Source organism: Brachionichthys hirsutus, chromosome 4 (assembly GCF_040956055.1).
Source record: "Brachionichthys hirsutus isolate HB-005 chromosome 4, CSIRO-AGI_Bhir_v1, whole genome shotgun sequence".
NCBI lineage: Eukaryota > Metazoa > Chordata > Actinopteri > Lophiiformes > Brachionichthyidae > Brachionichthys > Brachionichthys hirsutus.
Window position 1 is genome coordinate 2,826,571 of NC_090900.1, and position 15,274 is coordinate 2,841,844.

Sequence of the window (15,274 nt, forward strand, 5' to 3'; positions counted from 1 at the left end):
TAGATGTCTGTCTCCAATCTTCTACTACAGTCATGAAAAGCACGATATTAGATCAGACTGTCCCGTCCCCACATGGCCAAACACTGAGAAATGTCACGAACCAACTGTGAGATCAAATCTAATCCAATAGAGATTCTGGTTTTACTTCCAGCTGCAGGCATGGCTATAAAGTAAAGCGGAAGCACTCAATAAACAAATAAAAAGTCTGAGAGGATAATCTTAGATGTAAAAAGCGATTCGAGTTTCAATCAAAAATAGATTTGCTGGCAGAGTAGTGAGGGTTTTTTTTGCCTCTTGGCGACATGGCATCATTTTTCTTCTGTGGTACAGCTTAACATTCCTGCTCTGAATTCCTAGACGTTGATATCTTGTTAAAAATATATATGAGGTTAAAAGGTTGGGTATTTTCCACATAAATTCATGATCTGCCTTTTTTTCCTGCATTGCCTTTGATAGCAACTGTTGCTATGTGGTTGCTAGTTGCTATGCTGATCTCCCAGAGTATCCATCGAAGACAAATTCTCTCCATTGCCCACGAGTAATAACTATACCGCTGTTATTGATTTGGATCTTTTAATAAGAGGACGACGCGTTGGCTCGAGCAAGGACTGAATGAGAAATTCAGCTACAATTACATACAGTAAATATATATCCATTTAACACAAACTTTGTTAAATCTTTGCCATACTCGTTGTGTTTTATTAATAATAGCGAAGCGTCATAATAACAGCGTACAAGCAGCAAAGTGAGCGTGCGCTTAATTCACAAAACAAAAGCAGCGTGCTCTGGAGGCCGTTGGGCGTCAACATCCCGGAAGGAGCGCATTGCGGGGGCGGGGCTACTGTCATATCTTCCGCACGGGATTGGCTCGTGTCTTCTTATCGGTGGTGACGCCTTCAGGGACCCTCTTCAGCTCCGACATATGAATGTCGGCGACACAAATCCACTTGTTTAGTGGACGCACCGGCTTTCCATGCATAATATTTACGCTAAAGACATATTTATGTGTGACATTTCTGATTTTAGACGACCCCACAGCATAATTGGGAATAAATTAGAAAACGCAAACGGTGAATTTGATGTTTTATGTAGCGCCTTTAATCAACTTCTAATGGGATGTGAATTGTGATTATTATTATTTTTCGACAAGCGGTCTAACCTCAGACAGATCGTAATGGCTCTTAAAGATGAGTGACCACTCCTGGTAGACGCGACGCAGGGGGGGGGGGGGGGGCGCAAATCTCCACAATTGTGATTTTAAATCCGACATATTTGAATGCGTCACCGGAGCAGACGCGCGACCTGTGTCGTTCGTGACGTGGGAGGCGTGCCTCGTGAAATCAGCTGGGAGGGGGAACAACAACAACAACAACAGCAGAGACGGGGACCAGCCCGTCGAGCCTTTGAACAGGGAACACATTTACGCCAGTTATGTTCAGGTTTAGAATCACGCCAGTGTCAGAGCCGCGACTTGTTAGTGACGACTCCAACACGCTCGACGAAGGGAGGCAGGCGAGGGGAAGTCAGAGCAGCAGGATGTGACCGGGCGCAAGTCCTTCCACGACAGAGATCTGCGCCGCCGCGGCCGCCTCGTTCTCTGCGCTCCCTTTGTCCGGTGCGAGGGACCGGCTGAACCGTCAGCAGAGTGGCATGTGGGTTAATTCCGGAACAGTCGGAAGGTAGGGGACCCCTCCTTGTTCTACTGGATCACATGCTTTTTTATTTTTTATTTTATTCACAAAGCAAAGAAACAGCAGCGGCGGTCCTGCGTTTTTATTGTGGTGACTTAATTGATTGTTCATCTCTTCCTATATATATAATTATAACACGCACCTGCAGTGATCCCCAAAACATCAAATACTTTCGACTATTTCAGAGTGAAATGTTTTGTAATGAAAGATTATTGTTATTTTTTCCTCACGTGCGTCACAGATCGTTGTTACAGTTGAAGTATACAATAATATAAGTACGCATTGCGCGTCACTAGTGCAGCGGATGGGCTTGGCACATTACGCAAGACTTTTCAACGCATCATTTAGGACGTGCGCTCACATCCTTATATCAAAGAGAGATCTTTGAAGGTTTTGTATATTCGGCTTTGTGTCAACCCTGGATATGGATGACAATGAGAACAGACTGTTTGGGTTGTTAAATCGGGCCCCCCCCCAAATAGGAAAGAAAGAAATATGATTGAAGCAGGCGGTTGTGAATGGCTGGGGGGGGTTCATTGATGAGTGGAGAGATGCTTCCATAGCAGTATCACCTGGAGCAGCACACGGTTTAAAACTGTGACAATATAGATAAAATGCAGCGTCTTTTGTAAACCTGCACGTGCACACGCTCTCACACAAACACGCACACATGCACTGTCAGGCGGATCCCCTGGCTATTACGCTTGTGTTACGCAGGTCGCTGCCAGGCTGATGAAGAAACAGTCTTTTACCTGGAAATGAATAATTTCCAGATAAAGCTGAAATGTTTTTTTCATACATTTCAGCTTGATTTGAGTTCCAGCAGTTAATCATATTTCCAAGATGTGGTTTGTGTAACCGATTTGGCAGATTTCCATGGTGATGCTGCTCAGTCTCTCCATACCTTATTCCTGTAAATACATCTACCCTCATGCATTTGTGAAAATACCCGCTGTTCATAAATTACTTATTAAATACTCTTTATGTAATAATCTCCCCTACAGCGTGGCATTCTTTTTTTTTGTCTTCCTGTCACGGATATATTCCACAAGAGGGGTCTGCAACAGAAGCACCCATTGTCCTGGCTGGAAACTAAACCTTTGACTCTGTCAACAGCTTGCATCGCAGCACTGCCAGACTTGCATGGAGGAGTGAGGCAACATTATAAAAGCTCGCTGATATACTCCGACCCCGCTATCAGGCTGTAGTGAGATTGTATGTGTGCGTTTGTTCATGCAAAGGTTGAAGAAAAGTAAGGACCAACAGTAAAATATCCTGCATTGGAGTGGAGACTCCGCGCGAGAGAAAGACAAAGAAAAAAACAAGAGAGAGAGGCGGAGAGAAAGAAGAAGGAGGAAAATATGGACAGGGAGGTGGGGAGAGGAGGAGGGATAAAGGAAATGAGGAGAAACCTTCATGTGTTGGGAAAGCAGTGGAGAAGAGGAAGGCTGCTCTGGAAGACCCTCGTCTTCATCATGGCGGATGTGTACGTTCCATCTGCAGCCGAGGCGGGATTGTTCCGGCGCGCGTGTGTTATGCATGTCTATGATGGCGTGTGCGAGTCTGAAGTCTACTGTCAGCCATCCAGGGACCCAAGCAGAGGCAGTAGAGACCATGCAGGTTATGTAACCAGTCTGTGCCTGTGGCGGTCACTGTCACCCACACACACACACACACACACACACACACACACGCACACGCACACACCTCCAAAGTAGATCCATGCATGGATGAGTACATGTTTTATTTCACAAGAACAAACTTATGACAAAATAACTTTAATTAGGCTTCACATAACGATCCCGGTAGCCCCATCTGAGCGTGCCGTGTGAAAGTCAGGAGGCATTTGGGCTTTTTTTAATAATTTTTTTGCACAAGGCTGGACTGGAGAGAGCAGAGAGGTAGGATGGAGTGAACTGCAGCCCCCTTCCAAAGAAAAATAGGCTGATTTCTTCTGTGGAGGGTTTCGGGATAAGCGGTCGCTGCCAGTGGATTGCTAAAGGTGTTGCATAACAGACAGAGGGGGGGGGGGGGGGACCGGATGCGGGAGGGTTGTCTGCTTGATGCGGTTCCTTGATTGCTATCCAGAGAAATGTAAAGTCATAGATGGGCAGATAAATCACTGTTAATGAAAGGGGGGGGGGGCACTGGATGTGAGAGAAATTACAGAGAGAGATCAGATGAAGGGATTGAGTGAATTGTAGGATGGGATGGCCATGAAGAGAAGAGAATAAATACAGAAGGGAAGGGGAAAAGGAGAGAGGAGGTTCGGTCGAATCGTCACAGCTGGGAACGAGTCAACAGACGCAGAGAGGATGAAGGATTTCAGAAAGGAAGTGATAGACGAGTAAAAAAACAAGATTCATAGATGGTAAAGTAACCCATCTCTTTACGGAACCCCCACTTCAAAGGAGGAGGGGGTCATATCGAGGTGCACACTGTGCAGATTATACATGAGCTGCTTTGTCTTTCTGGTCCGGCTACACACACACACACACACACACACATATCGATATGTCCCTATCAGAGTCAGAAATGCTCTCACACACACACGAGACTCATTTTCTCCTCCAACCTGCCTTCCATTCTGCTGCCGTGCTGGGAAGACGACACTGGCCTGCAAATGAAGTGCAGACCTCTGCGTCCGGTTGACCGTCGGTCATCGGGCTAAAAATGAAACCTGAGCTTTACGGCTTCTGTTTCCGCTCCTCTGAGCTGCACCGCTTCGCTTCTCACCGCCTCCTGCTCATCCCCTCGGTCACGCAGACCCACGCAGACCCACGCAGACCCACGCCTCCCAGACCACCTTACTCACCACATGCACCTGTTCGCACTGACGTCCGGACTCCCACAGGCTAATAGTTGAGCATCTGAAACTTTTCTTTCCTCTGCTGCTTTTCCCTCTGTCTGTCTTTCTATCTTCTAGAACCACACGTTTGACATCAGAGAGAAGCATCAGCAGGAAAGGCTGTGACTTGTTTACCCCGAGCAGTCTTTGTCGTTGTGGGTCTTACCCTCTTGATCTCTTTGGCGTGTCTGATGGACTCTAATGCTCTGCTGATAGTCCATCTCTTTCCCTCTGCAGCTCTAATAATCCTCTTCCTGCCTTGTCTCTCATGCAATCCTTTTTTCCTTATCTCCTGTTACTCTGGAAACACAGAGAATTAAAATGACTATTCATCCTCTGCCGCCTCTCCCTCTGTATGTAAGAGTATTTACACTCCTTGACATGCACAGTTCTATGTATTAAAGTCTCCGTGTTGCATTTCCTGGCCGATGTAACTCGCAACTCTGACAGCCAATATGTTTTTGTTGTCGCAGAGAGAAATCAATAAGATCCGCGGGAAATGCGAACATGTTGAGCAGGTCGTGGCTTGATTCTCTTTCAGTCTCTGCAAATGTACCTTGTGTGTACATTTGATTGTGTACTTGCCACTGAAATTTTGCAATGAAATATGCATTTTTTTTTTTTGAAGGATGCCAGCGTCGTATGGGTTGGTGCCATTTTTAGCTGCGGCTGTCTGCCAGTTCTGGACCAAAGTGTTGCACTAGCATCCGCGTCAATGGAATAACAAGCGACGGCCTTCATGAATGTTTCAGTGGCTCTATTTATAGGGATTTGGGTTTCGTCTGTGAACTAGTTGCAAGGACGGTTGGATTGATTAGATGGCTTCAGGTCTGACTGTATGTGTGTGTGTGTTTGTATTACAGTTACCTAATAGAGCAGATTCTCCCAGTGATGTTCCAAACGAATGGTTTCAACACGTTTTATTTATTAGGAATATTTGTAAGCAGTTTCCAGAAAGGGTGTTTCTTGATAAGCTTTTCACGGCGATGCTTGTTTTTAAAAGAGGAAGGCAGTGGAGCTGATTAAATAACCGACTCTGTCTCATGCTGAGGCTCAAGAGTTGAGAAGTGGTCGAGTGTGCAACCACACTTCTGTTTCCTCCTTCTGTGCAAGCCTTCGGTAAATACCAGGGTGCACGGCTCCCCATTGTCTCCTGGATGATTTTACGACGGGTTTTTATTGTCTGTCTGTGCGGTGTTTCATCACGTCGCATGACGAGGCAAAGATCATCATCGATGCTTTAAGGAGGTAAAGATGCTGAGGAAAGAGGGGTAGATTTTACAGCGAGCTCAAGGGAAGTCTCTCTCTGTCTTCCTGTCTCTTTGTGTGCTGTTACAGAAATAGCTCTGGGTTCCTCAGCCCGCGAACCGTGTGTTCTGTTGAGGAGTTTGGCAGGAGGCTCTGTACATTTGGTCAGTACAGGCATGGGGGGGGGGGGGGGGCTCGGTGGCTCAACAATGCTTCCCTAGCCGGCGCTGCGTGAGCGTTGGAAGCAAACACGCCAAACCCCGGCCGAAATGTTGTGCCATTCCTACTGGGACTTTTCTTTTATTATCAATGTGATTTTAATTTTCCATTAACCTCTTTTCTTTCCCTCTCTCTTCCATCACCTATTCTCCAGGACCCTCTCCATGGATATAGACACAGACTATGAACGGCCCAATGTGGAAACCATTAAATGTGTGGTGGTGGGGGATAATGCAGTCGGTAAAACCAGGCTAATCTGCGCCCGGGCCTGCAACGCCACCCTCACACAGTACCAGCTGCTTGCCACCCACGTGCCAACGGTCTGGGCCATCGACCAGTACCGCGTATGCCAGGAGGTGGGCACACACACACACACACACACACACACACACAAGACAAACTTGAATACTTCTTTTAATGTGAGGCTAATGACGATTGTGCATTTGTAACATTCAATAAAAAAAAACAACCAAAACATATTTTCATACATTCTGACTTTGTTCACGCCCCCCCCCCCCCCCCCCAATTCTGATATCATAATCCTTATATTATACTAAAAAGCACACAGGCATCACCAGAAAAGTCCCGACCGTTCGACTTGATTCCACGGATCCGTGTCTGTGTTGCAGGTGTTGGAGAGATCTCGGGATGTAGTGGATGAGGTCAGCGTGTCCCTGAGGTTGTGGGACACATTCGGGGATCATCACAAAGACAGACGCTTTGCCTATGGCAGGTGAGCGGGTGCATTAAAGATACAATCGTCCACGTCTCAGCAAACAAATCCCGACTGCTCAACCAGTAATCCAATTGGCCACGAGATTAACCGCCACCGTATAATTTTCTCACAACAAGTGCAGCTAACAAATTGCTTTGTCTTGGTGGTAAGGCTTTGTCACCATTTCCCAGGGCTAATGTGTGACTAAGCTGTTTGCCAGCGGACTCAGGAGAATGCAACTCACAATGAGAGCTAACGTCACACCCGGGAAAACATGCACGGATAATATTTACTTTCCCAAATTATATTTCCTGCGCAATGTCACAGTTTTTACTTCAACATCCGCCTCAGGCTGTTGCATCCTTCCTCTAGATCAGAAGGATTGCATATCAACTTCGATGCAAAAAAAAAGAAGCACTTATTAAAGAAACAAAATCAGCAAACATTGTAAAGACAATAACCAAGCAAATACGTAGTAATATAGAAAAGCGACGTTTCGCTCCATGCATGATTTAATGAACGCGATTTAGAGATTTATGAATTCACCTATGCACCACTTCTCGCCTTGCACGTCTTTCACCTGGTGACCTTTTACAGACAGCACGTTAGCCTGTTTTGAGGATGTGCTTCTGTCTGTAATTTCTCCCCCCTCTGCTGTTTTCTCTCGCCGACTCATTGTCGGTACATTTCGACAAGGATCTGCCTGTTTTTGTGTGTGCATGGTGTGTGTATTGGAGCGTGTGCGTCAGTCCACATGCCCTGCATGCTTTGTCAAGCTGCAGTCAGCTGATAGAGGCACAGCACCAGCTCAGCTGTTTTCTGCCTGCCTGCGTCCCCGCCATCTGCAGCCCACAGGCATCGACCTTCTCTCCTTCCTCCCTTCCCCTCACCTCACCTCCCCTGTCCGTCGTCTTCCTCTTTAGCTTATTGCTCGACTCCCATCATTGCCCCACCTCTTTGCCCTTGCCTCTCCTTCAGCCTCGCCGTAACTTCCTCCCCTCGGGATCTTTTTGTTTATATCAAAACTCAAAAGATCACATTGTCAGACGATACCCAGATTGTCACATGCTCTGCTAGACAAAAACACTCGGCTTGGAAGAAAGCAAAAAAACAACAACAAAACAATCTATGCCTGAAAATAGGCTAAGCTGAATTTAACCTCAACGTAAAAGTTTTAAAGTCAGGCTAAACGATAGCACATTACACTTGTAAGCACTTTTTGGTAGCAGGCTAACCCCTGTTATCACACCGTTGGGACAGATTTAATGACTGATCAGGGGCGTCATTTCTTTATTGCAAACAGAAAATCAAAAATTATAGCGGACACACCTCCTGTGTTTGTGTGCATGTATTAAAGCTTGTGCAACTCGTGTGCATGTCTTCTCTTACATAATCTGGCAACCTTTGTAATTCCATTAAACAAACACACACGCACACACACACACACACACAGGACAGGTAGTGTATATAATTAAGCAATTCCCTGGGGAATGGGAGCTTTTCCAAGATTACATTAGCAAAAGCTGAGACTATGGAACCTCTGTCTGAAGTAATTCAAGTTGTAACTAACAAAATTGGTGAAGAATTTTGCTCTCAAGTTCAGGATGTGGGTTAGCAGCTGACATCCTCGGGTGAATGCGAAATGCCTCAAACAGGGTTTGAGTCATAAAAGCGCTACTGCACGAAAATAAACCTGGTTTTGTTCAGTTCTGTGCTGTACTGTTATTTTGAAAGGCAGATAATTTAGGACTTTAAGATTCTTTCACTGTCGGGTTTGTCCTGATACCAGATGATCCGATTCGCTCAACGCTGCTTGATTTGCCGTCACACAGACACGAGAACACGCACACAGAAATGACAGCACCAGAGGACAGCTGTGAGGGCTGCTGCTCGCTTTCTCAAACACATTGGGTTGAGGAAATGAAATTTTGTTTGTGCATCCGGATCTATTCTTAGCACTTCTCTTTGTGGTCCGTGCAGCCTTGGGTGGCTTAGGGGGGATTTACAAAAGAGAGAGCGGGAGAGGGTGAGCGAGAGATGGGCGATTCAGATCACCAACCCAGAGGCCCAGTCTCAGAAACAGCACCACACGGACATCTTGTCACCTTAGCTTTCTCAGCAGCACCGTCCACAATGCCTTGCAGCTGTTGAACAAACTACCATTTTCAGCCACTCAGTGCTGTGCAGCAAATATTTTGCCATCTTTCTATTATTATTATTTTTTATCTCTGATCCACGTTATATCATGAAATATTTTGTTGTCTCCTTTCCCCGTAGGTCTGATGTAGTGGTGCTTTGCTTCTCTCTGGCCAATCCCAATTCCCTGCGCCATGTACGCACCATGTGGTTCCCGGAGATCAAGCACTTTTGTCCCCGGACTCCCATCATTCTGGTCGGCTGCCAGCTGGATCTGCGCTACGCCGACCTGGATGCAGTTAACCGAGCTCGGCGACCCCTGGCTAAGTGAGCGCGATCCGTAGAGAACACGTGTTTGTTAGTTGGTGTTTAATGTGTGGTTGCTACAGTGAGTCAATTATCAGTAATATTACTTAATGGCAACTGAAAATAAACCATTGAAAAAAAATGTCTTTCCCTATCACTGACTGATCCTTTACAGTGTAAAGTTTACAGTGTGTAGTGTTTTCTTTCCCCCCTCGGCTGCTACACATTTGATTTCTTATTGTTGAGATGCTTAACTTCCCTTTGAATTGCACAGTTTTTACCATCATCATGTCTTTCTGTCTCACAGACCCATCAAGCCTACAGACATCCTCCCCCCAGAGAGAGGCCATGAGGTGGCAAAGGAACTTGGAATTCCTTACTATGAGACTAGCATCGTTGCCCAGTTTGGAGTCAAAGATGTTTTTGACAACGCCATTCGAGCCGCCCTCATCTCCCGTCGGCACCTGCAGTTCTGGAAGTCCCACCTGAAAAAGGTCCAAAGACCCCTTCTCCAGGCGCCCTTCCTGCCTCCTCGCCCACCTCGCCCCATAGTGGGCATCCCAGACCCCCCTCCCACAGAGTGCGAGGCTTCAGATTCCCTTTTCTGCCATCCACTGTGCACAGATGCCCTTTTTCTTCTGCAGGGTGGTGCCACTCGTGTCTTTGCACACAAAGTCTATTTGGCCACTTCCTGCTCCAAGTTCTATGACCTCTTCACCCTTGATCTTGGTGGGTCATGTGTGGGGCAACAAGGGGAGGAACAGGGGAGCAAAGAAAACCTGGAGAGTGGAGAGGAAGATGAGCAGAGCAGGAGAGGAGCCAAGGAGCAAGCTGGGCGCACTAAGAGCCTGGACATTGACAAAGACGGAACTGAGGGAGGAGTGCGAGGTCTGAATCGACCGTCGCTGCTCCAGCAGGGGTCTCTGAGGACTTCACAGAGTGATAATGCACTCCCCTCTCGAGCCATGTACTCCCTGGATGCACTAGGGGCTGGTCGAGCACTTTCAGGTTGGGGAAGGGGTTTCCTGAGTGTGTGTCTGGAGCATATTGATGATCCCATGACTGGACGACCGCGACTCATGACTGTTGTAGCCATGGATGCACTTATACAGGAAGAACCATTCAAGGTGATGGACTTGGACTCAAGAAGATTATTAACGTGTAATTCTTCAGTGCTTTCAATGTCGGCTTTCTGTGGCTCCAGGCGGTGCTTCAGTATCTCTACACGGGCAGTCTGGACGAGGCCCGAGGCGACCTGATGCAGGTAGCTACCATCGCAGAGTTACTTGAGGTGTTTGACCTGCGGATGATGGTGGCCAACGTTCTCAACAGAGAGAGCTTCATGAACCAGGAGATCACCAAGGCCTTCCACGTCCGCAGAGCCAACCGCATCAAGGAGTGCCTCAATAAAGGGGCCTTTGCTGGTAAACTACTGTACCACGCATTCAGTGCTTCTTGCAGCTCCGACGTGACTGTAAATGCATTCCACGTATACAGGATATTTGTAAATGAGTGCATGTTTGTGTGTGAGCCGTGTGAAAGAGTGGGAGAAGTCAATGAGACAAATGTGCAAGAAAAGTATTTCGCTCATTTCCAACATTCTCTGCAAATGTACCCTCTGTGTACATTTGATCATGCACTTGCCATTGAATTTCTGCTATGAATTATGCATTTAAAAAAAACTATTGTGTACATGCCCTTTAAAAGTCATCAAGTTGCCTTGATGGCTCATCGTAGGACTGCTCAGTGGTCTAGTGGTCTAGCTCGTCTGCTTCCTGTGTCTTGTGCTTGTGTCGTCCACCCCACCAAGCTCTTATGTGTGCATGTTCTTAACAGCATTTGCAGCAAGTGTCAGACATATTTAAACAAAGCCTGACTCACATGCATTTCTGTCTATTCTTTGCTTTGTTGTCTTCACAAGTGTTTATAGTAGATTCTTTTGTAAATGAAGCTATCAAATCCACGCAGAGAGAGAGAGCTATCTTAAGATATAGATTATTCAAATATTGAATTAAAAGTAATTGGAAACCGTTAACTTAAGATGCAATCCGCTACATTATTGTAGTCGTTGTGTTCTATATTAACGTTTTCTCTGAAAAAGCTCTAGTCCAGAGTCCATGCAGGATTTGCCACTGCGATCTACTGCCCTGCGTCTGCTCGCCTTCCCTTACTCTTTGTCAAAATCTGTTCTGTCTTGTGAATTTATCTCTCTGTCTGTCTACCTGTGTCCATGTCTCTGTGTGTCTGTCTGGCCTTCTGTCTGCCTGTGTGTCTGTCTGGGCATCTGCCTTGTCTGTCTTTCCCCCCCTCTGTAGCTTGGGCTTCTGTGGCACACCACGAGATGAATGCTCTTTTCCCACCCTGGTTTTAGATGTGGTGTTCCGTCTGGATGATGGCTGCCTCCCTGCCCATAAGCCCTTGCTCATCTCCAGCTGCAACTGGATGGCTGCCATGTTCCGAGGCGCTTTCATGGAAAGCTACGTGGAGGAGGTGAATTCAGAATTTAGAAGAACTTGGAGATCCTGCTCTTTTACAGCATCTGTGTCCTTGGCAAAAGCCTTTAGAGGCAACCTTGTCGGCACTTGTGCCAACACTAACATCTGATGAAAATATGTCCATCGATCAAGGTCGGCATTCCTCGAGTGATAGGTCTGGTTACTTCCTGTGTGTCCTCACCTGAGGATCTGCTTCCTGTGGTTGGGCCCGTGTTCCAATCTTGACCTAACCGGGGAGGAATCTCATGTCACTGGCTGTCTTTGAGTCACGCTCCCCAGACTGTGTTGCAGAACACGATCCCCTGGGGTTAGGGTTACTTTCAACATCAGCGAGGTTAGATTACGCAGATTCAGTCCATTGCGAGGTTTGGAGGTAATCCTTAGAAATGAACAAGGACTGTCAAGGAATAATGTTTAAGCAGTTTAGTAAGCTGTAGAGGCCCGAGTTGTGAAAAGCAGAAAACTGTTGTTTTTGGGCAGGGGAGATTTCCGCCTGGATTCTATTCCTGACTTGGTGAATGTTATTGTTGCTCTTGGTAAATTGTTGTTTCTGGATTGTCTGCTTACTTCTTTCCCTCTTGGAACAGGCAAAGATGAAGCCTGTTGCTAACGTACATAAGGAATTTATGTAACTGGCTGACAGTATAGTCTCTTCACTCTGTGATGCTTATCTAAGTAAATGCTGGTGTAAGAATTGCTGCTTGAAGAAGTGAATGGAAAAAGCTTTCAATCTAAACAGCGCTTTTCGCCCCAATGACACAACCTTGACTCAGCCTGGAGTTATTGTCAGTTAGGATGTGTTGACACCGGCGGCTTTTAAAGAAGAAGTGATTATCTACAAATGACAAAACTGAGATCCAGTAAATCCGGGTCTTGATTAAATGTTAGGGCCCATAAACCTGTGTGGACATGCTTGTATCACCCGACCGAGAGGAACCTGCTACAAGCGTAGACGGGCTTTTGATAAATCCGTACAAGGTCGCAAGGCAAATACGAACTTTGACAATGATTTCATTGAGCTAGAGATTTGGCAATTTCAAGACTTAACGTGTCCGACCTTGTATTTGTGAAATAGCAAATGGATTAACCTTGAACTCGAATATGACATCATTATATTACAGCTGCTCTCCTGAAAACAGAAATCATTATTTAGCCGTTACATGAAACCACCGAGCGGAATCATTACACTCCATCTGCGAGAGCGGTGCTATTTTCGTGCTCTTGCCACACTTCCCTCTCGGTATTTTTAAGCTTCACACATTTTCGGCGCGCATGCTGTTGTTGGAGAACATGTCCCAAGATAGTTTGTCTCAGAGAGAAATAAGATGTTTTTTGCTATTGACATGTTTCCATGGACATCATAGTCACTAGATTCATGAACCTTTCCACAGCACAGGTGCTTTCATCCACAGATGTCCTGTCACTGTGGATGTGGCCACTCATTAATGCCTCCTGACCCCAGCTGGGACTTTACGCTCCAGAGTCTTGATGTTGTGGCATTTTAGTCATAACGAGAAGCAGCGACCAAGTTGACATTCTCCTAATTGGCTGCGGGAGTCGGCGGGGTTGAACAGCGCCTCAGTGGGTACACTCCTGCAGGGGTCGGGTCATTGCTCTCATCAGCATGTACCTTCTGTCCATCCTTTCTGGGCTTAGACTGCATTACCTGAATTAATTCCGGTCTGACTAGCGGAAATTAGATGAGTGGAATACTGGCATGATGAATAGCTAAGTCTAATGGTCAAGCAGCGCTTTCATCTGAGCTGAGATCAAACGTAATGCGACCTCTGCCCTTTACTTCCCAATGCCCACTGTGTTGCGTTCATTGATATTTGGATCCCCTCCCATTCTGAACCTATTACACTTCATAGAGAATATATACATTTTGTTGTATCTTAATACATTCATGAAATGTTCTTAATATTTCAAATTGTATGTCCGTGAATTCTCTGCATTGACTGTATGTGTCCCTCCCCAGGTACCCATTCCTAACACCAGTACAGCCTGCATGCATGGGGTCTTAGAATTCCTTTACTGCAGCCTCCTGACACCTTGTCCCGGCCTGGAGTATGTGGAACTAATCATTCTGGCCAACCGTCTCTGTTTGCCACGCCTTGTCGCCCTCACAGGTAAAGACTCTCCTGAGGATCTCGCTGGTTCTAGATGCAGTTGTGTTCACGCAGACCTTTATTGGGATGCAAACTGTACATGCTGACGTGATTATTTGCATTTTGTGCCTCTTCAGAGGGGCACGCTGTGGATGAGCTTCTCCATTTAGCAGGGAAAGGAGGAGACATCGATGGACAGGTGTTGGCTTACCTTGAGGTTGCACAGGTATGGCTCTGTGAAATTGTGATTGTGATAAATTCCGAGTCGTAGTTCAGAAGTGATAAAACCTTTCGTTTCTCAGTGTTCAACTTTGAAACAATCTCTATCTTTTTTTTTTGCAGTTTCATAATGCAAAGCAACTTTCAGCCTGGTGTCTCCATCACATCTGCACTAATTATAACAGCATCTGCCGCAAGTTTCCCAAAGACATGAAGGCCATGCCTCCAGGTGAGGCCTCCTGCCTCTCTCAGCATTGCAAAGTTGCCTTTTCCCAAAACCTTTAATGCATGCAGCATTTGTTTGAACAATTGTAGTATGCTGTGACTTGCTCACACACACACACACACACACACACACAAAAAACCCAACAACCAGTAGGAATTTATCTTGGGCAAAATGTCATCTACAAATGTAAGTCTTTTCTGCATATCTCTTTGTCTTACTCCCTGTAGAAAACCAGAGGCACTTTGAGAAGCAGCGTTGGCCTCCCGTATGGTTCCTTAAAGAGGAGGACCGCTATCTACGCTCCCAAAAAGAGCGTGAGCGCGAGGAGGAGATCTTGCGCAAGCAACACACCAAGCGGGGCTGGTGCTTCTGGAGACACCCATCTTCCTCTTCCCACATCTCCTAAAAGGGTTTTCTTCCACTGACTTCCTCCTCTTCCTCCTCCTCCTCACCTGGCCAATCCCACCCAGAACAACTAACCCCCTGTAGCACTTCTTTTTTAAACCCTGCATCAGTGGGGAGATGATGGCAAAATGTCAGTGCTTCTATGCCTGAGTGTCAGTTTGGGGGGGGGGGGGGGGGATGTGCCTCTTTCTAATTCCGGATGACTTTTTGAGTGCAGTTTAGAATGTTTGTGGGGCTTAAACTTGACTTGGCTGAAGGTCATGTGCATGGATGCGTGGGTGGATGTTTGCGGTTGGCACGAGTGAGTGATGCTTCCCAAACACTCCGAGCCAGAAGCGTCCTGCGGCCCCTTGTCCCGCCCGGAAGAGCTCTGTCCCTCCGCCAGCACTCACAGTGTCCAGTCTCTGAGTGATTGGACTGGGAGCAAGGGCTCTCTATCTCTCTCAGTCTCTATCCTTCACAATGCCGTTAATGACTATTACGCATTAACCACTGCAGCTCCTCTGTAGGAGCCTACCTCTGCCTTCACTTCTACGCAGACTGTTAGCTTGCACAAACAGACCCCTCCCCCTGAAACCAGCACTGGATTCCCAGGAACTGACACGTATAATGTAACTATATTGTTAGTGTTTTTCGGATTATTTGACCTTTTTAATAT

The 15,274-nt window shown here is 46.5% G+C and overlaps 1 protein-coding gene across 1 annotated transcript; it reads left to right on the plus strand.

Moving 5' to 3' along the window:
- Positions 1-1,650: 1,650 nt before the first annotated feature.
- Positions 1,651-14,669, plus strand: rhobtb4 (Rho related BTB domain containing 4). The gene is made up of 11 exons (XM_068760772.1): positions 1,651-1,679; positions 6,161-6,362; positions 6,636-6,739; positions 8,999-9,184; positions 9,471-10,290; positions 10,368-10,587; positions 11,535-11,653; positions 13,637-13,787; positions 13,904-13,992; positions 14,109-14,214; positions 14,439-14,669. The coding sequence occupies exons 1-11, from the start codon at positions 1,651-1,653 to the stop codon at positions 14,615-14,617; spliced, it is 2,205 nt and encodes a 734-aa protein (XP_068616873.1). The 3' UTR covers positions 14,618-14,669.
- Positions 14,670-15,274: the final 605 nt, after the last annotated feature.

Coding starts and splice junctions, on each gene's coding strand:
- rhobtb4 (XM_068760772.1), top strand. CDS start 1,651: ATGTGGGTTAATTCCGGAACAGTCGGAAG. Junction 10,291..10,367: donor TACAGGAAGAACCATTCAAG/GTGATGGACTTG, acceptor CTGTGGCTCCAG/GCGGTGCTTCAGTATCTCTA. Junction 13,788..13,903: donor ACGCCTTGTCGCCCTCACAG/GTAAAGACTCTC, acceptor GTGCCTCTTCAG/AGGGGCACGCTGTGGATGAG.